Genomic DNA, 25,593 nt, shown 5'->3' with positions numbered 1-25,593 from the left:
TGGAATTGATAGTGAGATGAAATGGTCCCACAAAATGCTAAAGTTTAGAAGGATGAGGAGGGAATCTGATAGAGGTATATAAAATTCTAAATGGATTGATAAAGAAAAGGTAGACCAAAAGTTCCTGCCCATGGGGCAATCAAGGACAAGAGCTCACGTGTATAGTTTGAGAGCCCGTGGATTTAAAACTGAGGTGAGGAGAAACTACTTCTCGTAAAGGGTGGTGAATTGGTGGAACTCGCTGCTCCATAGCACGTTGGAATCTGAATCGTTGAATGATTTCAAGAAGGGATAGAAATATTTCTGATGAAGAAAAACACATTAAAGGGATATGGAGAATAGGTGGGGAGGTGGATTTCAGATCAAGGAGAGGTCAACCATGATCTGATTGAATGGCAGAGCAGGATCACAGAGCTGAATTTGCCGACATCTGCTCCCAATTCCTATGTTCCTATGTTTCTATGTATAGCGTTCAATTTTCAAGCCCACCAACCTCATCACTGCGGTTTTGTTGAAATATATGAACAGTACGCCCTCTGGTTCCCCTTCACCCACAACGCATGTGAGTCCTGCAAGTAAATTTGTAATCGTCTCATTCTGTGGTGTAATCATTCTGTCATTCTCTGTTTCCCTCATTTATTTTCCCCTGGCTTCCACCATATCAGATGTTGTTATGTTTCCTCCCTGCTGGATTTCACTTCTTTTAAAATTCCTACATTTCTAAACATTCCGAATGTTAACGAAAGGTCATGGAGGTGAAAGTTTATCTTTTCTTTCCCTGTGCACAGACGCTGTCTGACTTCTTGAGTTTTTCCAACATTATTACATTTCATTGCAAATTTCTGATCCGCTGTTAGATGGCAATGAAAATATATTTAGTTGACATGCTTTTTTGCCGCGGGCTGTTGGTCGATGGATAAGATTCTCGCTTTGGGTGTTAAAATCCACAGGCTTGCGAGAGGTCCCTGGTTTAAATCCTGGACAAGCCCTTGCTTTGTAATGGACATGTCGTGGATTTTGTTAGTTTATTTCCCGTGACATGGCGGAATTGGTTCACATGGGGCATGATTTGAGAACCTGAGAACACACTGAAAGGCTTCCCATTGACTCTGTCTACACTTCCCGCTGTCTCGGCAAAGCAGCCAGCGTAATTAAGGACCCCACGCACCCCGGACATTCCCTCTTCCACCTTCTTCCATCCGGAAAAGATACAAAAAGTCTGAGGTCACGTACCAACCAACTCAAGAACAGCTTCTTCCCTGCTGCTGTCAGACTTTTGAATGGACTTACCTTGCATTAAGTTGATCTTTATCTACATCCTAGCTATGACTGTAACACTACGTTCTGCACTCTCTCGTTTCCTGGTGCATGAATTGTATGTTTTGTCTGTAGAGCGCGCAAGAAACAATACTTTTCACTGTATGTTAATTCATGTGACCATGAATCAAATCAAATTCTGTTCGCACAACACACTCACAGAGGTCCAGACATTTTCAAAAGGAGACAATGTTTGCAGACATTCATTTAATCCTTATTCACCCATTCAGAGGACCGCATGTTTTGTGGGTTCCGACAGTTGTTTTGTGTATATTGAGTTGCGGGTGATTGCTTCACTTTCTTTCCCTGTCTGTCTCTTTTTGTCGCTGGAGACCTGTCTCTGACTCTTTCACTTTTCAGTCTCTCTGTCTGTGTATCGATCACTGTTCCCTCTTTTGCTCTTTGCACCCTCTATTCTCTCGCTGTCTATGTTTCACCAACGTTCACTGGATTTGATCCTGTGATGAGGCGGTTGTGCGGGGAGGAGAGACTCAGTGGGATGATTTTGGGCTGAGAGGTGGTCAGATGGAAAAGTCTGAAAATGGGGCGATAGTTTGACTCCGGGCATACTGAGACGCTGTTTCCCCACCTGGTTTGAGTAGTTAGATCAAAAATATTAAGGCGAAAGATGTAAGAGGAGTTTGCAATGTTTGGAAGGAGATGCACCTCAGAAGTGCAAGATGTGAATGAAGTTGTCGATCATTGAGAGGAATGCATTCTAACCTCAAATATTCTGTCGGTTGATTAATCGCCAACTTTCTAATTGGAATAAGCTGAGATAGTAGATGGAAAAGCCATATTTGTCTCCATGCATTTGAGTATATGGAGTGCCAGTTCTGATATGTGTCCGTCTAGCTCAGGGTCGTGCATTTGAGTCCCACGTTGGGCTCTGTTTTTACTGGGTTAAGTTCCAGCAGTGTCGCCGCTCAAACTGAACCTTTTCCCATCCCGTTTTCTTTTAAAGTTTATTTAGTCGTCACAAGGAAGGCTTGCATGAATGAAGTTACTGTGAAATTCTCCTAGTCGCCAGACTCCAGCGCCTCTTCGGGTCAATGCACCTAACCAGCACATCTTTCTTACTGTGGGATGAAACACTCGCTGACACGGGGAGAACGTGCAGACCACACACAGATAGTGACCCAAGGCGAGAATCGAACCCCGGTCCCTGGCGCTGAAAGACAGCAGTGCTGAGCACTGTCCCACCGTGCCGCTCTATGAATTTCACAGTTGCTACTTTCATGAGCTAAAGCGATCTCTGCTTCCCTGGCAGTCGAAGAGTTTAGTGCTTAATTCAGCTAGAAGTTTTCTTCTCATTTTGCGCGAGATTGGAACCAAGATCTGGGAGATTGTGTCAGTGGAAACAATAATCATCCCCATTGCCATTCAGTCACTCCAACCTTACATCCTGTCACCAGGTCATAAAAATAGTTCTTGTCCTCTTTTTTTCCTTCACTCTGTAGTTACTTGTAAACCATTAAATCTCTAACTTCTTCCATTTTGGATATAACGTCAGCGACCCGAAACATTCACCCTGTTTCCCTCTCCAAAGACGACGTTTGACCTGCTGAGTGTTTCCAATATTTTCTGTTTTGAAATGGGATTTTCAGTAACTTCAGTGTTTCTTTTTCTAGTTCAATGTGGATTAGTTTTCTTGGACTGAATGTTCCCTGTTTAAATCGTTAAAGGGCCGAGGTATTAAAAAATAAGATACAAGAATGTGTCACCCTATTTGACATAAAATGAAACAAAATGAGGATCAATCATTCCAAAAGATGTTCCTAATTCAAAATATCTTTTGCAGGGGGTCCACCTCCGGGTGCCATTCACTCACTCATCTGTCCCAATTGAAACAAGAAGTCGGACGGCGAGAGTCCAGATTGCTTAGCGTTACACCAAGGAAAAGACAGCACTCTGACCTATGACACCAGACCTTGCTCCCACAACACACACACACACACACACACACTTGCTCAATAATTGCCAGTCTCCAGTCGAATGGTTGCTGTTGTGTGACACCAACTGATTCTTTCTTTCAGCAGATGATTTAAAGAGTAGCGAAAGATGAAAAAAAACATTGCTGATGTCGGCATCTATCGCCGGTGGCTCAGCATTGTGCAGTGTAATGGAAGTTGAACTGGCTGACAAATTGTCCTCCCGATTCCTGCTTTATGAAGAACTGAAATAAAAGATCCATCGACAAATCAATCCTCAACAATGGCAAAGAAGAGCAAGGGTCCGCCTAAATTTAAACTCGGTTCGCTGGATTCAGAGTGGTCACCATTAGACCAGAGGACCTACAACATAGCAGCCGGCTGCAAATGGTCACTCAAAGCATTTGACCCACTTGCTGTTGCTGCCACATTGAATGAAAAAGGTCACATGCTTTGAGTAACCATTTGCATCAGGTGGCTCTATTCCTGTTTCTGTGGTGTGACGGTGGGCACTCTGGACTCCGAATGCAGTAAGCGGAGTTCAGAACTCGGTGAAAGATTGTTTTTATTTGCTGAAGACGATGATGAGTTTGCTGAAGCGCATTTCATTTTTAATTCTCAGAAAGTGGAAAACTAAACACTGAGGAAATTTCAGCAAATTCCACCGCAATCACATTGCAGACGATGCAGCGAATGACTCTCCCGGCGTCATTGCATCAGCTCCAGAGAACGATTGCTCAAGAACACAAAGGGCTGAGAAGCAGAGTCACCACAGTGGGCAGGGGGTCCACCTACATGTGTCACTCATTCACTCATTCATCCCAATTTAAACCAGAATTCGGAGGCGAGAGGCCAGAGTGCGAACCATTTCACCATGGAATCGACAGCAGTCTTTTCTCCAGAACACACGCACGCACCGACTCTCTTTCTCTCTCTCACGCACTCACACACACACACATTTTGCTCAATAATTGCCAGACTCCAATCTAATTGTTATTGTGTGACACCAACTGCTTCTATCTTTCAACAGAGGAGGTAAAGAGGAGCGAAAAGATGAAAAGCACTGATGTTGCAGGCATCTGGCGCCAGAGGTTCAGCAATGTGCATTGGAACCGCAGCTGAACTGGCTGACAAATTGTCCTCTCGATTTGGACTTGGTGAGAAAATTAAACGCCCTTTAGTATATCCATCATCTGCAAATTAAAGCAAGGTTCCGCCGAGATTTGAACTCGGATCGCTGGATTCAGAGTCCAGAGTGCTCACCATTACACCACGGAACCCAGCACACGGGAGCAATCTGAAAATGGTCGCTCAGTACCTGTGCCAATTTGAACAGCAGGGCGAAATATCAGTCCCATTGCACAATTCCGTCAATTACCCACAGCAATTCATATTTACATTGCCCTTGCTGATTCCTTCCGCAAAAATGAGTAAGCTACCTTCAACTGCATTATATTTCACTGTAGCTCACCACGTTTAAAGAGCAATGTTAGCATCGAACTTTTATAAACCTGTTGTGTTAAAAATGCTGAACAACATGGTCACCTCACTATAAGAAGGATGTGGAGACACTGGAAAGAGTGCAGAGGAGATTTACCAGGATGCTGCCTGGTTTGGAGGGTAGGTCTTATGAGGAAAGGTTGAGGGAACTTGGGCTTTTCTCTTAGGAGCGGAGGAGGTTGAGAGGAGACTTGATAGAGGTTTATAAGATGATGAGGGGGATAGATAGAGTGAACGTTCAAAGACTATTTCCTCGGGTGAATGGAGTGGTAACTAGGGGGCATAACTATAGGGTTCATGGTGGGAGATATAGGAAGGATGTCCGAGGTAGGTTTTTTACTCAGAGAGTGGTTGGGGTGTGGAATAGACTGCCTGCAGGGATAGTGGAGTCAGAAACTTTAGGAACATTTAAGAAGCTATTGGATAGGCACATGGAGTACTTCGGGATGATAGGGAGGAAATAGCTGGATTCTGGGTTTCAGACAAAGCTCGGCACAACATCGTGGGCCGAAGGGCCTGTTCTGTGCTGTACTGTTCTATGTTCGAACATCAGCATATCACAGCTCTGCTTTCGTCACACTGGAAACCAGTGTGAAAATATGAACAATTTAATGTCTTAAGAGACAGGGAGGAGTGTATGAATGTCGATAATTGGCACCGTGCACATTCCTGTCGTAAGTATTTGGGAGAATCAAGAAGATGAGATCCTGGTGATCCAGTGGTTAGGGTTCAGCCCTTTCAGGGTCGCAGACTGGCTTCGGTGGTGTGGTAGACAGTGAGGAAGGGTGTCGTAGTTTGCAGGAAGACTTAGACAGGTTGCAAAGTTGGGCCGAGAGGTGGCGGATGGAGTTTAATGCGGAGAAGTGTGAGGTAATTCACTTTGGTAGGAATAACAGATGTGTTGAGTATAGGGCTAACGGGAGGACTTTGAATAGTGTGGAGGAGCAGAGGGATCTAGGTGTATGTGTGCATAGATCCCTGAAAGTTGGGAATCAAGTAGATAAGGTTGTTAAGAAGGCATATGGTGTCTTGGCGTTTATTGGTAGGGGGATTGAATTTAGGAGTCGTAGCGTTATGTTGCAACTGTACACAACTCTGGTGCGGCCGCACTTGGAGTACTGTGTGCAGTTCTGGTCCCCACATTACAGGAAGGATGTGGAGGCTTTGGAGAGGGTGCAGAGGAGGTTTACCAGGATGTTGCCTGGTATGGAGGGGAGATCCTATGAGGAGAGGCTGAGGGATTTGGGATTGTTTTCGCTGGAAAGGCGGCGGCTAAGAGGGGATCTTATTGAAACATATAAGATGATTAGAGGTTTAGATAGGGTGGATAGTGATAGCCTTTTTCCTCTGATGGAGAAATCCAGCACGAGGGGGCATGGCTTTAAATTGAGGGGGGGTAGTTATAGAACCGATGTCAGGGGTAGGTTCTTTACCCAGAGGGTGGTGAGGGATTGGAATGCCCTGCCAGCATCAGTAGTAAATGCGCCTAGTTTGGGGGCGTTTAAGAGATCCGTAGATAGGTTCATGGACGAAAAGAAATTGGTTTAGGTTGGAGGGTCACAGTTTTTTTTTTTAACTGGTCGGTGCAACATCGTGGGCCGAAGGGCCTGTTCTGCGCTGTAATGTTCTATGTTCTATGTTCTATGTTCTATATAAAGGTTTAAATGCTTTGATAAACAAACCTGCAATACTTTCTGCTCGAAAGCAGCTCTGCCAGAAACAGTGGAGTGAGATTTGTGTTTTTGCTTCCGAGTTGGAAATGTCATATGGGCAACAGGGTCAGGTCGAGAACAAATACTGATAGTGAAAGACAGTGATAGTCTGCAAAGCGCTGACGATGGAGACGTTGATACAAGGTAAAATCTGTGTGGTAATGTGTCAGAGTTAACCATTTGCACTGACAGAAATATCACTCATTTCTGGATAAAAATATCGTGCTGAATGACAAGAAACTTCTCACTGAATTTAGCAGTAATCTATTTGACTTAGACTGATTCCAAGCAGTCTTCATTCAGAAAGCAGTAACTGTGAGATTAACAAAGTGGGATAGAGAAAGACTCAGTTTGATTGGTGACGCTGCCGGAGGAATGGAGAGCTGGAGTTCACCCAGGAAAGCAGCAAAGTTTAAAAATAATGAGAACCACCCAATGTTGCCCTTGTCCATCATTCCTTGTGTCAGTTAATCCATCCTGTTATGCTCTCTATCACAGACCTTCCCTTTTAATCTCTTTACTGATAGCCAAGTTCCGCACGCATGAGGACGGCCTCAACCGGGATATTGGGTTCATGTCACACTATCTGTAATCCCCACAGCTTGCCTGGACTTGCAGAATTTCACTGGCTGTCCTATCTGGACATCTCTTTAACCTGTCTTAATGCTCTCTCCACTCACAGAATTCCCACTCACCTGAAGAAGGAGCTTAAGGCTCCGAAATCTTGTGGCCTTTGCTACCAAATAAACCTGTTGGACTTTAACCTGGTGTTGTTAAACTCATTACTGTGTTTACCCCAGTCCAACGCCGGCATCTCCACATCATGACAATCAGCCTAACCCACACATCTTTGAAAAGGAAACCGGATCATCAGGAGGAAACGCACGCAGACAGGGGGAGAACGTGAAAACTCCGCATATACAGTAACCCGAGAAATTGAACCTTAGTCACTGGCGCTGTGAGGCATCAGTTCGAACAACTGTCCCAACGTGTCGTCCTTTCTACTGCATTCAATTTTACTGCAGCTCGCTGCGTTCAAAGGGCAGTGTTAGTATAAACCTGTGATTAAATCATGTTGTGGTAATTCTGCTGAACAACATGAATTTATCACCGTTAATGGACCGTGGGTTCCAGCCCCAGGTTGAGCGCGATTGTTTTTAAACTTTGCTGCATTTCTGGTTGAACTCCAGCTCGCCATTCCACCCGCAGTCTCACCACTCAAACTGAGTCCCTCTCCATCCCGCGCTGTTAATCTCACCGATACTGGTTCCTGAGTGAAAACTGCCTCCATTTCACTGGAGGTCAGAAAGTTTGCTGTTGAATTCAATTAAAGGTTTTCTTGTCACTGAGCCCGAGATTTGGACCCTGATCTGCAAGATCTTTGTGTCAGTGGAAACAATGAAATCCACCCCATTATCAGCCAAATTTTACCCCGCATCACCATCTCTATCGTCAGCGCTTTCCAGCCCATCGCTTTTTAAACATTCTTGACATGTGACATTTCCAATTCAGACACAAAGGAGGAAACCTCCCTGATACTAATTGCGATAGAACTGCTGCTAACCCGGAATTGTTGTACAGGGTATAGCAATAAATCGACATTCCCTGACTGAGAATCGAACCCGGGCCGCGGCGGTGAGAGCGCCGAATCCTAACCACTAGACCATCAGGGAAATTGATACGAATTCTTTAAAACACTAATTTATACATGGACCACCTGCCTTTTATTTTATGTTGGACATTTTATTCACCAGAGCATGTTTCTCCTTCAAAGTTTAATGTTTAGATGGAACACAAGTGACTGCTTCAGCAAATGAAAACAGCGAATTCTGTTAGTTGGAACATGAAATCGACAGTGAGGTGAAATAGTCCCGCAAGCTGCCATGTGACACTTTCAATTTCCAAAACCCACCAACTCCATCACTGTGGCTCCTGTGAAACTTACAGGGTAACACACGGCAGGCATTCATCACGGAGAGCAAGTGATTCAAGTCATTTACGAAACACTATCATGTCGCTTCTCTTCCTGTTTCTGTTCTCCAGCTTCCTCTGACCGTCCAGCTCCCAGGGTCAATTAGCTGCTTAATGCAGACAGAGACAAGTAGTGAGCCCGAGCTATACCTGGAAAGCAGGGGCAGGGAATGTAAGACACACGGTACTGAGAGGAGATGGAGTTTAGAGATGACAGTATAAAGAGATCCAGATATCTCATCTTCCTGATCCTCCCAGTAACTGATTACAGGAAGGTGCACACTGCCAATTACCCACTGTCACACTCTCCTTCCAGCCTTCAACACGGAGTTAAGTTTTGAAGTTTTTGAAGTATTGCTACAGTTGTTCAGGGTTTAGCACTGCTGCCTCACAGCGTCAGGGACCCCGGTACATTTCCGGCCTCAGGTGACTCTCTGTGTGGAGTTTGCACGTTCGCCCCGTGTCTGCACGGCTTTCCTTTCAGTTGTTCCACTTTCCACCCACAGTCCAAAGATGTGTGGATTCAGTGATTGGCCATGCTAAATTGCCCCTCAGTGTCAGAGGGGTTAGCAGGTTAAATACGTGGTGTTGCAGGGATTTGACGGAGGTGGGATTGTTGTTGGTGCAGGCTCGGTGTACCGAATGGCCTCCTTCTGTGCTGCAGGGAATCTATCATTCTATGAATTTGATAGGGTGTATGCTGAGACATTATTTTCCCTGGCTGTGGAATCTAAGACTTTCGCAGTAACTTCATTGCAGTGTTAATGTAAGGCTATTTGTGAAACTAATAATGAATAATAAATGAATAAACTTAAATAATGTTTTGATTCTAATTGTTAAGTTTAATGGGATAATGGAAGCAAATTTAAATTACGTGTAATTTGTTTGAAATCATTATGCATTAAAGAATGTTGATAACACCGGATAACATTCCATCCGGTAACACTTGATGGGTATATAGATGTACGAGACACGTTTTTTACACAGACAGTGGTGGGTGCCTGGAACTCATCGGGAGATGCAGTGGAAGCAGATACGATGGTGAGTTTTAAGGGGCGTCTGGACAAATACATGAATAGGATGGGAATAGGGGGATGTGGTCCCCGGAAGGGTAAGGGGTTTTAGTTCAGTCGGGCAGCATGGTCGATGCAGGCTTGGAGGGCCGAAGGGCCTGTTCCTGAGCTGTAATTTTCTTTGGTCTTTTGTTCTTATATATTTAATGACACCTCCGGGCCCATTGCTAACCCGCAACTGTTTGCCTATGAATGCTGATGAGGTCAAAACAGTGAAAACTACGTCTCTGGGTGGTCTTAAACTGATGTGGAGATGCCGGCGTTGGACTGGGGTGAACACAGCAAGAGTTTTAACAACACCAGGTTAAAGTCCAATGGGTTTATTTGGTAGCAAATAACATTAGCTTGAGAGCACATTTCCACTCCATCTGACGAAGGAGCAGCGCTCCGAAAGCTCATGGTATTAGCTACCAAATAAACCTGTTGGACTTTAACCTGGTGTTGTTAAAACTCTTGCTGTGGTCTTAAACTACCAACTTTTCAGTTAACAGCTGAACGCGCTGACTAATTGCGCCACAGAGACTGACAAAACAGCTGCTAAAGATATTCTAAACCAGGGTGCCAATGACCCAAATTCTATTTCTGCAAAACCTGTTCCAGAGCTACAGCATGACCGCAGCGTTTACAATTCTATATAAGTCTCTTTGGTTATGTTGATCCCGCAGAATCCCGCAGGATATAATACTTTCCACTCAATCACAAATAACATCATTCACAGCTGCACCGCCTTCCCAACATTGTGACCCATTTCCCTCAGGATTTCTTCCAGTATTTAATATTTTCCTGGTTTTCTCATCATTTTGAAATGAGATTCTCTTCGCTGTACAACACAAATGGAATTGCAGATCTGACGGACAAACAATGGAAAACAATTCACTGGGTAACAGAAATCCCACAGTGCTCATTTCCAGATTCACAACACTCAGCTTTTCAGTCAAATGAACGAATTTATGACTGAAAAGTTTTGGAAAGTTGGTAAAAATATTGTTAGTGACTTCCTCGGGTATTGTGTAAATGCTGTTTGAATATTTAGTGAACGCACTATAATCGATCAACTTTTTGATGAGCGTTTGGTCGGTGCATTGTTATGTTTCACACCGTTTGGAGTATCCTGTGTCCCAGGAATGGGCAGGAAGCCGCTGATTGAAGCTGCAGTTGCCGCTTTCTGCTGGCAGCGGATGGGTGATTGGAGAGTGCGTGGTAAGGTCCTGCTGCTTGTCCCTGTCCCACTCACTGTGGAACTGGGGTAGAGAGAATCATTGATCGTTTTGTTTCCCCGTCTATGTTGCATTATAGGAAGGATGTGGAAGCATTGGAAAGGGTGCAGAGGAGATTTACAAGGATATTGCCTGGTATGGTGGGAAGGTTTTATGAGGAAAGGCTGAGAGACTTGAGGTTGTTTTCGTTAGAGAGAAGAAGGTTAAGAGGTGACTTAATAGAGGCATACAAGATGATCAGAGGATGAGATAGGGTGGATAGTGAGAGCCTTTTTCCTCGGATGGTGATAGCTAGCACGAGGGGACATAGCTTTAAATTGAGGGGTGATAGATATAGGACAGATGTCAGAGGTAGATTCTTCACTCAGAGAGTAGTAAGGGCGTGGAATGCCCTGCCTGCAGCAGGAGTGGACTTGCCAACATTAAGGGTATTTAAATGGTCATTGGATAAACATATGGATGATATTGGAATAGTGTAGGTTAGATGGGCTTTAGATTGGTTTCACTGGTCGGCGCAACATCGAGGGCTGAAGGGCCTGTACTGCGCTGTAATGTTCTATGTTCTATGAATCAGGGCAGCACTTACTCAGTTAATGGTAGGGCGTTGAGGAGAGTTACAGAACAAAGAGGTCGAGAGGTACATGTTCAGAGCTCCTTGAAAGTGAGGTCACAAGATGGACAGTGGTGAAGAAGGTGGGAGGGGTTTGGGGTGGGTGGGGGGGGGTGGGAGCGTGGGGAGGGGTGGGGGTGGGATGGGGTTGGGGGGGGGTTGGGGGATTGGGGGGGTGCGGGGGATGGGGTTGGGGGGGGTGAGGGTGGGGTGGGGGTTGGGGAGCAGCGTCGTGAGGCGACCATGTTCCAGACAGTGAATCCGCACGAGGGATGACTCGGTGGGAGGCACGAGGGAGTCCCCCGCCTCGCTCTGGGCAGACTCCAAAAGTGCCCCCGTGCCCACCACCGAGCCGCTGACCTCCTCAGCGCAGTCACCCCTCGACTCCGAGTCCCCCGCCGCAGGACGTACGGCGGGTGGCACGGAGCCGCCAACTCGTCCCAACCCCTCCCCGATCCCACCCCCAGGATCGGCGGAGGAGGGGTTCCCCCGGGCTCAGCTTCCCCGGTTTGCAGGCCCGCGTGCAGCGGCGACTCAGTCCCCCGCTCCGCCCCAGACGCTTGGACACCCCCCAGGTCCGGTACAACCTCCGGATTAAGGTCGGGGATGTCCTGCGTCCAAGGTCGGGACGGAGAGGATGAGTGGACCATTTCCTCGCCACCGCCGCACGGGGACACGAACATTGGGGTGTCGCCCCAGTCCCCCGACATACTGAAAAAGAACTCCGGGTTGTAATCGGCCGGGTGGAACGGATACTAAACCCTCCCTCCAGGACCTCCTCCCGGGTCAGGCAGACAAATGGAGAAATGGACAAAAAGGAGTAGACATGGCGGAGGGAGGGGTCCCAAAGGTCAAGCGGGATCGGCACCTCCCCGGACCTGACCTCCCCCAGTGGATGGAGGTGGGGGAGGAGGAGCTCACCGGGTAGAAAGGGCGGGACGTTCGAGATGATGATCTTATGGGCGGTGGCCTCCAATGTATCCACCGCCAGGAACGCCCCACCCACCATGACCCCCCTCTCCAGGGCGAGGTGGACCGCCCGCTCGGCCTTCAAAAAGAATACGGCCCGGCCGTACATCTTAGAGGCCGCGACAATGGCTCAGGGGCCGACAACCCCAGCCATTGCCTTGACACAGGCCTCGATGGACATGTCGGGGTGGGCGTAGCACTTAACCCCGAGCTGCCGCGTGAGCAACGAAAAAGGAGCGGCGGGGGTTCTGGTAGCCGCCACGCCCGCATAGGTGGGCCGAGAAGGCTCTGCCATCGACGACGCTGGCGATGCCTCCATAGTAATCAAGGGAGTGCTATGCCCACCCCGAGACTGCCCAGAAGCACGGCAGGGTGTATAAGGGGAGGGAAAAATAAGGGAGGGTAGGGTAGGTGGATGGGGGTCTAGGTGCTCTCTCCCCGGAGAGGAGAGAGGAGGTCGGAGGAGCAGGAGGGAGGACGAGGGACAAGGCACGGAGGGGGGCCGGTGCCCCAGTCAGGGGGAAAGAGGGGAGGGGGTGCCGGTGTTGGGGGCAGCAGCAGTGGGTGGGGGACTTTACTCCTCCAGCCCTTTCGGGCGCAAACAGTTCAAGTCCGGGGTGTCTTCACCCCCCCCTCCCCTTCCCCCCCCCCTCCCCTTCCCCCCCCTCCCCTTCCCCCCCCCTCCCCTCCCCCTCCCCTCCCCCCCCCCCCTCCCCTCCCCCCCCCCCCCTCCCCCCCCCCACCCCCCACCCACTGCAGATGGAAAAAACAGTCTGAATTTACTTCACCCCCCCATCCCTTTCAGGCACCGACCTTCTGATGATGAGGGCACCAGCCCAACCACTCAGTCCCTAGATGTTGAAACATGCAGTCCTCCCTCCCATAGATGGAAAGAAAAAAGAAAGAAAGTCACTCCGTGTCCTCTCTCCCTCCAGGGAGAGAGCACCCTCCAGTGGATGGACGGACGGCAGGCAGGTAGGCCAGACGGCAGGCAGGCCAGACGGCAGGCAGGCCGGCCAGAAAACAGGCAGGCAGGCAGGCCAGACGGCAGGCAGGCAGGCCAGACTACAGGCAGGCCAGACGACAGGCAGGCAGGCCAGATGACAGCAGGCAGGCAGGCAACAGCTCACCTTCCTCCCCCTTCCCACTTTCAGATGCTGGAATGACCAAATTAACATTTCTGCCCGGTTCTGACCCAGGGACCTTTCGCGTGTCAGGCAAATGTGACAACCACTTCACTACAGAAACAACCTCTCTGATGTTGGAGACAGGAGGAAGTTTCAATCTGTCTGAAGCTCAATCTTCATTCACACAAAGCCCGCGCTCTGGTCAGCTGGAGGACCAGAGTCCTTCCGGTCCTCCAACTCTTCCTATTAATCAACACCTCAGAAGGTCAGGGGGTGGGATCTGCCCTGCAATTCTCAGCTTCCCCTCTCCCTTGGACATGCGCAGTCCTGGGCCGGGGGGAGGGGGAGATCACCGAGCGGCTTCTCGCTCTGGCCGGAGCCATCAGCCGGTTGCCTGGAAACCTTGGCTCGATGTGGTGCAGGGGGAGGGGAACAATGGGTGGGGGCGGGGCTCCCGGGTCCGCGCGCCCGGGCTTGCTCACTGGAACCTGGGGCGTCACCGCGGAGCAGAGAGATTCCTATTGGCTGATTCAGGCAGGACTCCATTGTGACATCACAAAGGGGAAGTTGGCCAATGATGATGTAATTTAAACAATGCCTGAGATCACTTCACTTCTTGGTCAGACCCCCTTTTCAGTCCAGTGCTACTTGGAGTTTACCGTCAATTCAACAACTATTGGGTTACAAGTCCCTCACAGTTCTGATCACAAATTTATGATAAAATAATTCAAATAATGCATGAGAACGCTTCTTACCGAACTACCGACCACTGTTTGTTGATTGATCAGACCCCCTTTTTACACATTCAGGAATCTCAGCCACTGAACACCAGCCGGTCCTGGAATAAGTTTAATTCTAACTCATTCTGAGTAAATATTCTCACCAGGTCCTCTTTCGGAGCCCTGCTAAGCAGCTTTAATGGTTCATGATTGCAGAAACTGAGCAGTCACAGGAACGTGGTCAAGATAGTCCAATCCCATAATGCCTCACATTTAATCTGCAGTCCTTCAGTTATAACAGAATATGTGGCTGTCTGTAGCTGCCTCGGCCACGATCAGCGCCAACACTGCCTTCTTGAACTGCTACAATGCCGAAGGTGGAAGTACATCCACAGTGCTGTTAGGGAAGGATTTCCAGCTACACATTCCACACTTCCTCTAGACTGTGGGTGGATGTGAGATTGATACATTTCATTCAACTGCACCCAAGCTGAGTTATTCAAATCCCTTTATTGTACGTGACAATATATTCATGATTTCTTCAAAACAGAAATTAAACATTCCCATTTGATTTCAGGTATTAACATATTCTGTTGGTTTGTTCTTTATTGTCGATGTCAGGCTGGGGTTGTTCCCCTTGGAGCAAAGGAGGTTGAGGGGAGATTTGATAAAGGTGGACGAGATTCTGACAGGTTTAGATAAGGTGGACAAAGAAAAGCTGTTCCCATTAGCTGATGGGAGAAGGACGAGGGGGGACACAGATTTATGGTTTTGGGTCAGAGATGCAGGGGGCAGGGGGGCGCAGATGTGAGGAAGAATATTTTGATGCAGTGAATGGTAATGACCTGGAACTCGCTGCCTACGAGGGTGGAGGACGTGGAGACAATAAACAAGAACAAAGGAAATTGGATGGGCATTGGGAGGTTTCAAACAGAAATACTGACTAAATATCTCTGAACTTCCTCACACCCTGTCACTCTGTGATCCTTGTGAAATTTAAAACAAGGTATTCGCAACAAGACTCAAAGAGCATCACCCCACTGGAGGCAGTTGTGAGACCGGCCAGTCCAGCAGAAAGAAACCCTCCGACCCTCCCCATTGACTAACTGTGAGAATGAACAAAATGCAGTCCTGGATGTAACTGAGAGCAGAAACAATAACAGCAGAATCCCACCCCCTGGAATCACTCATGAACTTTTTGGTGTCTCAGCAGATTAGATAATTGACTGAATCCCTTCCCACACTGAGAGCAGGTGAATGGTCTCTCCCCAGTGTGAATGTGCTGGTGTATCTGCAGGTCAGATAACTGACTGAATCCCTTCCCACACGGAGAGCAGGTGAACGGTCTCTCCCCAGTGTGAACTCGCTGGTGTCTCCGCAGGGTGGATAAATGAGTGAATCCCTTCCCACACTGAGAGCAGGTGAACGGCCTCTCCCCAGTGTGAACTCGCTGGTGTCTCCGCAGGGTGGATGAATCAGTGAATCCCTTCCCACACTGAGAGCAGGTGAACGGTCTCTCCCCAGTGTGAACACGCAGGTGCATCTGCAGGTCAGATAATCGACTGAACCCCTTCCCACACTGAGGGCAGGTGAATGGCCTCTCCCCAGTGTGAACTCGCTGGTGTGTCTGCAGGGTGGATAACCGAGTGAATCCCTTCCCACACTGAGAGCAGGTGAATGGTCTCTCCCCAGTGTGAACACGCTGGTGCGTCTGCAGGTTAGATAATTGACTGAACCCCTTCTCACACTGAGAGCATGTGAACGGCCTCTCCCCAGTGTGAACTCGCTGATGTGCCTGCAGGCTGGATAACTGACAGAATCCCTTCTCAGACTGAGAGCAGGTGAACGGTTTCTCCCCAGTATGAATTCGCTGGTGTGTCTGCAGGACGGATAACTGAGTGAATCCCTTCCCACACTGAGAGCAGCTAAAGGGCCTCTCCCCAGTGTGAACTCGCTGGTGTGTCTGCAGTTGGGATAATCGAGTGAATCCCTCCCCACACTGAGAGCAAGTAAATGGTCTCTCCCCAGTGTGTACTCGCTGGTGTGTCTGCAGGCTGGATAAATGACTGAATCCCTCCCCACACTGAGAGCACATGAATGGTCTCTCCCCAGTGTGGCTGCGCCGATGAGCTTCCAGCTCTGATGGGGCTCTGTATCCCTTCCCACAGTCCGCACATTTCCACGGTTTCTCCATGGTGCAGGTGTCCTTTCCTCTCTTCAGTTGAAGACTCGTCCACACACAGAACAGTCTCCCCCCACTGTGAATGGTGTGATATTTATTCAGGCTGTGTAACTGGTTCAAGCTCAGTGCACTGGAACACACTCACTCCAGTGTGGCAGTGTGTTGGCACTTTTCCAGTCACACTGATGTTTGAAATCTTTTCAAGTCATCAGGCCGGACAACCATTTCTCCTCGATTCAAAGGCCGATGATATTCAGGTCCCAAGGAATGTGACTCTGTCAGATCTAGATGTGACGTTTGAGATTTCGGCCTGTGATTCCTCTTTCAGTATCCTGTAAAACAAGTTTACAGAGATCATCAGTGTCAGTGCAGGATGGAAATTCAGAACACGCAATTCTAGTTTCTGTGGAACATTCTTTCCTCTCTCCAGACTCGAAACATTGGCTCTATTCTCTCTCTATCTGGGGGATAGCGTGGGAAATGATGCTGCGGTAGATCAGCCAATTCTCAATGAATGGTTGCAGCAGTTCGATGGGCTGAATGGCCAACTGCAGCTCCTGTTTCTTATGATGTGTGTGTGGTGGACAGGAAGCAGTGAGCATGGATCTGTCAATCAGCCTCAATCAGCACCTTCAGGAGAATTGGGAGGGTGAATATTAGATACAGCAGAGTGAGAATGGAGGGAGAGTGTGTGGGATGGAGATTCACAGCTTTTGGAGAATGAGAGGAAAGAATACACTGACCCACACAGGCTCCTGGTTAAACAACTCAATTTAAAACATTGCATCTTTTTTTGCAAATCCTTCCATGACATTATCGTTCCCTGTTTCCAGCCACACAGATGTTTGAATCTTTTTCTACAGACACACTTACAATCAGGTTCTGATGAATGGAGTGACTCTGTCAGGTTTTGATCTGATGTCTGGTTTGAGTTTCCCTTCAAATTTTGTCATCAAATTTCCTGTAAAAAAAGATCATCACTGTCAGTCAAGAATAGAAATTAAGCGAGAAACATTTCTCTTGGGTTGAGTTTTCTGTGTGTAAATCCTCCCCTTCTCACTCCCTGTAAAAGGAGTTTCCAAAGTCCATCCCTGTCAGTCCCGGAGAGAAATTCACAACTTTCTCTCCTCCTGCTGACAGGGAGCAGCGCGCATGCGCACTATTGCCCATCGCCCCGGGAAAGATGGCCTCCGTTAACTCGGGGCCTCCAAATCAGGTATCTGCGGTCGCGGCCCCGAATGGTAGGAACGCGACACCGAGCAGTTATTATTCGGGTTTTCCTGTCTCCTCTGGGTGCTTATGAAGCCTCTCCACCCACCCCGCCGCCTCCATTACCCTCCAGAGTAAGCCGTTTCCCTGGAAACCCGGAGCCGATATAACCCCCTTGCTGCTCCTGCAGCAGCAACATACAGTGCGCATGCGCAAAATCTGTTGAGCGGCTGGATCATATTCTGAATCACTGTGAATGCTGGGTAAGATAGCCACCATTGAAGTATGTTATTGCATTTTTAAAAATCATGTTTTGTGATTCACTTACGACTGAAGCCAAAGCACCAAGGTATAAAATGGTGCAGTGGTTAGCACTGCTGCTTCACAGCTCCAGGGTCCCGGGTTCGATTCCCGGCTTGGGTCACTGTCTGTGTGGAGTTTGCACATTCTCCTCGTGTCTGCGTGAGTTTCCTCCGGGTGCTCCGGTTTCCTCCCACAGTCCAAAGATGTGCCGGTTAGGTTGATTGGCCAGGTTAAAAATTGCCCCTTAGAATCCTGGGATGCGTAGGTTGGAGGGATTAGTGGGTAAATATGTGGGGATAGGGCCTGGGTGGGATTGTGGTCAGTGCAGACTCGATGGGCCGAATGGCCTCCTTCTGCACTGTGGGGTTTCTATGATTTCTATAATGAAAATAGCTAATATAGCAGCTAGCTCCGTCCTGAGTTTAATTAATGTAAGAAGTCTCACAACACCAGGTTAAAGTCCAACAGGTTTATTTGGTAGTAAATAAACCTGTTGGACTTTAACCTGGTGATGTGAGACTTCTTACGGTGCTTACCCCAGTCCAACGCCGGCATCTCCACATCTGAGTTTAATTGATAGCAGAACTAACATCTACACCTGAAGATGAACTCCTTGGAGTGTCAGCTGGTGTAACGAACTGATTGATTTACCATCCACCCCCTCTCCACACACACACACACACACACGGACTTGACAATAAGAATGAACTCATGATTGATCAAATCCTTTGAACTTTTAAATATGTTAACAGAACGGGAAATTGAATAAATCCATTTGCACACATAACATATCTGAATGGTCTCTTTCTGGCGTGGCTGTGCTGTAAATAGGATAACTGACCACTTACATTCCAGGACTGACATTCTGCCCTGTTTCCAAGACCAATATTGAGAGGTGTTATAGTGGTTAGCACTGCTGTCTCACAGCACCAGGGACCTGGGTTCTATTCCCAGCTTGGGTCACGATCTGTGTGGAGTTTGCACGTTCTCCCTGTGTCTGCGTGGGTTTCCTCTGGGTGCTCTGGTTTCCTCCCACAGTCCAAAGATATGCGGGTTAAGTGGATTGGCCATGCTAAAAATTGTCAAGGGGACTATCTAGGGTTAATGCATGGGGTTATGGGGATAGGGCGTGGGTGGGATTGTGGTCGGTCCAGACTCGATGGGCTGAATGGCCTTCTTCTGCACTGTAGGATTTTTGTTCCTTGAAAAGGTACAAAATCGACTGCATAACTGCAAATAGTTTTATTTCCAAAACTGTATGAGAATTCCCACCTGACTCTTCATGTTATTGAGTCAAAGAAACTTTGTTAATTTTAAAAATGACCATGAATACTGCAGAGGCTTCTGCAACTCTTCCGATGTTGTTTTTTGTTAACTCAGATTTTTCATAAAGAGAATTGAGCAATCATTTGAAAGGAGAAATAATGCATGTTTTTATGAAGGGGAATGATATTAGGACTAATTGTACAACTGTTTGAAAATAAGCTAGCACAGACATGATGTGTCTGTGGGTAGAGATGTGTATTGTCTCCAGACAGGACAGCCACATCTCTTTAACCTGTGCTTAATGCTCCTTCCACCCACATTGTCTGTATCTTTAAGACCTGGTTGGCTGTAGGGATTCGCATTCTAATCAGTATTCTGTAACTTGATTTTGTGTCTCTGTGCCCTGTTTGAGAGCACATTTCCACTCCATCTGACGAAGGAGCAGCGCTCCGAAAGCTAATGGTATTTGCTACCAAATAAACCTGTTGGACTTTAGCCTGGTGTTGTTAAAACTCTTACTGGGTTCAGTTCTCCAGCTCCTGTCTGCAGACTGACAATAAAACCAATGGGTCTTATTGGTGGTGTTGGGGCCTCCAGCGGGTGTTTGTGAATCCTCCCCGCCCACCTCCCAGGGTTTCCTTCCTTCCCAGAGATCAGAATCCTCATTGATTTGAGGCCAAAGTGTAACCTCTTATTTATTGTCCCCCTCCCCCATCCTCTGATGTCAACCATCCTCCAGTGGCTGAGCCAGGATGGGGCCGTTAACCTGGGCCTGTTCCCGGGAGGGAGGGAGGGAGAAGCCCCGCAGCTTCAAACCAGGGAGCTGACAATGATTCTGAAGGGTTTGCGGATCCACAAAGTGTTTCCAAATCCTCCCAGACACCGCCTAACGCTGACTCCGCTTCTCCGGGACAAACAAGCGCCAAGGACAGCAATGACACTGCGCATGCTCCACATCACAATGCCCGGGGACTGATTGACGGCAGCTCCGGACCAATAGGAAGAGGGGGCGGGGCTGGAGGACCGAGCGGGAGCGGCTGGTCCTCCAACCAATCGGAGTGAATGAGGGGCGGGACCTGAAGCATGCGCAGTGCGGGTAATGGCGACGGACGGACGGTTATAACTTGGAAGCGAGATCAATACGAGGTAGAGGGCGGCGTGCGGGGAATGATAAATGTGGCGGGTGGGTGGAGAGGCTTTGTAAACATGTTGTTCAAACCCAAACCCCGGAAATGAACTTCCCGGTCCCCCCCTTTGTACCAAATGGAGCGGCAGCTTGTAGTGTTAAGACCGGGCTGACTGCCGCCATTGATGCTGCATGTGGGAGGTCGGCAGGGATTGTGATCGGAGAGTGAAGCCCTGACGTCACAATGGAATGGGTGAGAGTGTGACGTCACAATGGAATGGGTGAGGGTGTGACATCACAATGGAATGGGTGAGAGTGTGAGGTCACAATGGAATGGGTGAGAGTGTGACGTCACAATGGAATGGGTGAGGGTTCCAGATGAGCTGACACTGGGCTGGAGTCGGGCGATGGCACTGACATGTGGCCCGGTGGCACAGTGGTTAGTGCAGCTGCCTAACAGCGCCAGGGACCCGGGTTCAATTCCAGCCTCGGGTCGCTGTCTGTGCAGAGTTCCTACATTCTCCCCGTGTCTGTGTGGGTTTCCTCCGGGTGTTCCGGTTTCCTTCCACAGTCCAAATATGTGCCGGTTAGACAGATTGGCCATGATAAATTGCCACTTGTTATCAGGGGGATTAACAGGTAAATATGTGGCTAGGGCCTGGATGGGATTGTTGTCGGTGCAGGCTCGATGGGCTGAATGGCCTCCTTCTAAACATTGTATTTTATTATTCATTATTATTAATTAATTACTATTAATGCTTCTATGAATGAAGGTGGTCTTGATGATGATGTGGACATGTGGCTGGAAGCTCATCTTGGGATGCACTATTTCACCCTGGTTGTGAACAGCCTGGTTCAGCCTCAGACAGTTGCCAGGAGGAGAGATAAAGTTGTTGGCGAGGGAGTGGAGTTTGTAGTGGGGACTGAACACAATGGGTTCAGTCTTCCCAGTATTTATATGAAATAAATTTCTGTTCTTTCAGTACTGGATGTCAGACAAGTCAGGATGGTGTGTGGGTTGGAGAGGAACTTGGAGCTGATGGTGTTCACAGGGTTTGAAAATTCTGTCAAAGTTCCTGTTGAGTTGTTGATGTATAAAATCTCTCTCCTCACCTCCGGCCTCTCCTACTTCTCTCTGTTTCCACTCAGAGTTTGGAGATGCCGGCGTTGAACTGGGATAAGCACAGTAAGTAATCTCACAACACCAGGATAAAATCCAACAAGTTAATTTGGTAGCCTAAGCCACAGGCTTTCAGAGCGCTGCCCCTTCATCAGGTGAGTGGGAGTTCTGTTCACAAACAGGGCATATAAAGACACAAACTCAATTTACAAGATAATGGTTGGAATGCGAGTCTTTACAGGTAATCAAGTCTTAAAGGTACAGACAATGTGAGTGGAGAGAGCGTTAAGCACAGGTTAAATAGATGTGTATTGTCTTCAGCCAGGACAGGTGGTGAGATTTTGCAAGCCCGGGCAAGTCGTGGGGATTACAGATCGTGTGACATGAACCCAAGATCCAGGTTGAGGACATCCTCATGTGTGATTGACAGATCCATGCTCACTGCTTCCTGCCCTGGACGCAGAGAGCTGAAAATTTCCATGCAGGCTGCCAGACAGATAGATGTCTACATTACTGGAGTAAAAATGTGTGGAATATACAGACCAAATTCACTTCATTCCCTTCAGTTGCTGCAAGTCCCCAATTTCCCCCAGAATGATAAAAGAAATGGAAAGGGGGAAACATTGATTTCCTCCCAGATGTTGTCCAGAGGAGAAAGTTTCAATCTGAAGCTCATTGGCCAACTTCCGCATTGTGACGCCACAATGGAGCCCTGCCTGAATCAGCCAATAGGAATCACTCTGCTCCGGGGTGACATCCTGGGGTTCCAGTGCACAGGCCTGGGCGCGCGGACCCGGGAGCCCCGCCCCCACCCATTGTTCCCCTCCCCTTACACCTCCTTGAGCCAAGGTTTCCAGGCAACCGGCTGACGGCTCCGGCAAGAGCGAGAAGCCGCTCAGTGATCTCCCCCTCCCCCCCGGCCCGGGACTGCAAATGTGCGAGGGAGAGGGGAAGCTGCGCGTGTGCGGGGGAGAACCCACCCTCTGATCTTCATGTTGACCAATGGGAAGAGTTGGAGGACCGGAAGGACTCTGGTCTTCCAGCCAATCAGAGCGCGGGCTTTGTGTGAATGAAGATTGATCTTCAGACAGACTCAAACTTCCTCCTGTCTCAAACATCTGTGAGTAAAACACTTTCTTTTCAACCCCCTTTCCATTTCTTTTCTCATTCTGGGGGAAATTGGGGACTTGCAGCAACTGAAGGGAAAGGAAGTGAATCCAGGGAGCTGCAGACTCTGGAAAGGTTGGCCCAGGTCTCTCTCTCTCTTAAACCAGAAAATGATCCATTTCTGCTCACTGTTTGCTGTGAGCCAATCTTCTATCCACGCCAATATGTTATCCCCGCAGCATGAATTTTTATTTGCTGCAATAACCTTTGATGTGGCACCTCATCAAATGTCTTCTGGAAATCTGAGTACAGCGCATCCACCGGTTTCCCTTTATCCAATTCCCGATGGGGAATTTTAGAAAATTGAACAACACATCAACGAGCTCACTCTGTTAAGACCCAAGAATGAAGCCCAGCAGGACCCGAGGACTCATCAGCCCACAGCTCCAACAGTTTGCTGAGGACCACTTCCCTGGGAATTGTGCTTTTTCAGAGTTCATCCCACACTTCTGTTTTCTGATTTCCAGCTGTTTCTGAGTTTTAACTGTATCCTCTGTTGTGAACACCGAGGCAAAATACTTGTTCAATTCATCTCCCAGCTCCTTATTTTTCATTATCAATTCCTGGACTCACTTTCTATTAGACAGTTAAGAAATGAGGTGGAGCAAGTGACTGAAGTGTCAGTCAGGGAGCACTATTGGGAGCACCAATAGTTTCAAAATAGTTCTGGAAAAAGATGGGACAGGTCCACAGGTCAAGGCCCTAAACAGGAGCAGGGCCACTTTTGTGGGCATTAGGCAGGATCGAGCAGATGTCGATTCGGTGAGTTTGTTTGAAGGGAAAGGAATGACTGGCAAATGGGAGGTTTTAAAAGTGTGATGTCAAGAGTCCAGGGGCAGTATATTCCTGTTAAGATGAAGGGAAAGAATGGTAAATTTAGGGATCTCTGGCAGACAAGGGACATTGAGGCTCTGGTCAGGTAAAAGAAGGAAGCAGACATTGGGTTTAGGCAATCGGGGACAAGTGAATCACTCTGACTATAAAAAGTGTAAGAAAATACTGAAGAGGGAAATCAGGAGGACAAAAAGAGGGTATGATATGGATCTGGCAGGTAAGATTAAAGACAATTCCAAGAGGTTCTATAGCTATATTAAGAGTAAAAGGGTGGCGAGAGAGAGAATCGATCCCCTTAAAAATCAGTATGGCCATCTGCGTGTGGAGCCACAGGAGATGGGTGAGATTTTTAATGAATACTTCTCCTCTGTGTTTACTGCGGAGAGCACCATGGGTGCTAAAGAAATAAGGGAAACAAGTGGTGATGTCTTGGGCACACGCATGTTACTTGGGAGGAGGTATCTGCAGCCTTATAAAAGCAAATTACTGCGGATGCTGGAATCTGAAACCAAGAGAGAAAATGCTGGAAAATCTCAGCAGGTCTGGCAGCATCTGTAAGGAGAGAAAAGAGCTGATGTTTCTTGTCTCGATGACCCTTTGTCAAAGCTCTGAAACATCAGTTCTTTTCTCTCCATACAGATGCTGCCAGACCTGCTGAGAATGGGGAGAGAGTGTGTGGGATGGAGATTTACAGCTTTTGGGGAATGAGAGAGGAAAGAATGTTCCATAGAAATTGTCTGTTCTGAATTTCTATCCTGTATTGACACTGATGACTTTTGGAAACTCATTTTACAGGATATTGAAAGAGGAATCACAGGCCGAAATCTCAAACGTCACGTCTAGATCTGACAGAGTCATATTCCTTGGGACCTCAATATCATCGGATTTTGAATCCAGAAGGAGAAATGATTGTCCAGTCTGTCGATTTGAAAAGATTTGACATGTCAGTGTGAGTGAAAAAGCATCAACACACTGCCACACTCGAGTGAGAGTGTTCCAGTGCACTGACTAAAGAGCTTTAACCAGTTACACAGTCTGAATAAATATCACATCATTCACAGCGGGTAGAGACTGTAATCTTGTTCTGTGTGTGGATGAAGTCTCAACTAATTGTCCACCCAAGAGAGAGGCAAGGACACCTGCACCATGGAGAAACCATGGAAATGTGTGGACTGTGGGAAGGGATACAAAGCCCCATCTAAGCTGGAAGCTCATCGGCGCAGCCACACTGGGGCGAGGCCATTCATCTGCTCTCAGTGTGGGAAGGGATTCACTCATTTATCCAGTTTACGGATACACCAGCGAGTTCACATTGGGGAGAGGCCATTCACCTGCTCTCAATGTGGGAAGGGATTCAGTCAGGTATCTGACCTGCAGAGACACCAGCGAGTTCACACTGGGGAGAGGCCATTTACCTGCTCTCAGTGTGGGAAGGGATTCACTCGGTCATCCCACCTGCAGAGACACCAGCGAGTTCACACTGGGGAGAGGCCATTCACCTGCTCTCAGTGTGGGAAGGGATTCACTCGGTCATCCCACCTGCAGAGACACCAGCGAGTTCACACTGGGGAGAGACCGTTCACCTGCTCTCAGTGTGGGAAGGGATTCACTCGGTCATCGCACCTGCAGAGACACCAATGCATTCACACTGGAGAGAGGCCATTCAACTGTTGTCAGTGTGGGAAGGGATTCACTCAGTCATCCACCCTGCGGACACACGAACGGCTTCACACTGGGGAGAGACCGTTCACCTGCTCTCAGTGTGGGCAAGAATTCACTCAGTCAGCCGACCTGCAGAGACACCAGCTACGTCACACAGGGGAGAGGCCGTTCACCTGCTCTCAGTGTGGGAAGGGATTCACTCTGTTAACCCACCTGCAGAGACACCAGCGAGTTCACACTGGGGAGAAACCATTCATCTGCTCTCAGTGTGGAAAGGGATTTGCTCAGTCATCTGACTTGCAGACTCACCAGCGAGTCCACACTGGGGAGAGGCCGTTCACCTGCTCTCAGTGTGGGAAGGGTTTCAGAGTTTCATCCCGGCTGCTGAGACACCAGCAAGTGCACGAGGGGTTGGATTCTGCTGTTATTGTTTCTGCTGTCAATTACATCCAGGACTGCATTTTGTTCATTCTCACAGTTGGTCAATGGGAAGGGTCAGAGGGTTTCTTTGTGTTGGACTGGCTGGTCTCAGCCTCCAGTGGGCTGATGCTCTTTGAGTCTTTTTGCGAATACCTGGT

The 25,593-nt window shown here is 48.1% G+C and overlaps 2 protein-coding genes and 2 non-coding genes across 4 annotated transcripts in view; 1 reads left to right on the top strand and 3 right to left on the bottom strand.

The window, feature by feature from the left end:
- The window catches only part of LOC144483376 (uncharacterized), a 490,005-nt gene that overhangs the window by 355,955 nt on the left and 108,457 nt on the right, over positions 1–25,593 (bottom strand). The gene's annotated exons all lie outside the window — the stretch shown is intronic.
- Positions 4,457–4,528, bottom strand: trnaq-cug (transfer RNA glutamine (anticodon CUG)). Its single transcript has one exon. It is a non-coding gene; the product is annotated as a tRNA-Gln (tRNA).
- On the bottom strand, positions 8,062–8,133 carry trnae-cuc (transfer RNA glutamic acid (anticodon CUC)). Its single transcript has one exon. It is a non-coding gene; the product is annotated as a tRNA-Glu (tRNA).
- The window catches only part of LOC144483316 (uncharacterized), a 37,710-nt gene continuing 29,628 nt past the window's right edge, over positions 17,512–25,593 (top strand). The window contains exons 1-2 of the mRNA XM_078202035.1: positions 17,512–17,544; positions 24,611–25,425. Coding sequence (XP_078058161.1) covers positions 17,512–17,544; positions 24,611–25,425 — 848 coding nt within the window. The remainder of the gene's footprint in view (positions 17,545–24,610; positions 25,426–25,593) is intronic.

This window comes from Mustelus asterias, unplaced genomic scaffold (assembly GCF_964213995.1).
Source record: "Mustelus asterias unplaced genomic scaffold, sMusAst1.hap1.1 HAP1_SCAFFOLD_63, whole genome shotgun sequence".
In the NCBI taxonomy this organism is placed as follows: Eukaryota; Metazoa; Chordata; class Chondrichthyes; order Carcharhiniformes; family Triakidae; genus Mustelus; species Mustelus asterias.
Note: the sequence above shows the minus strand (reverse complement) of the source record. Positions and strands in the feature narration are given on the sequence as shown.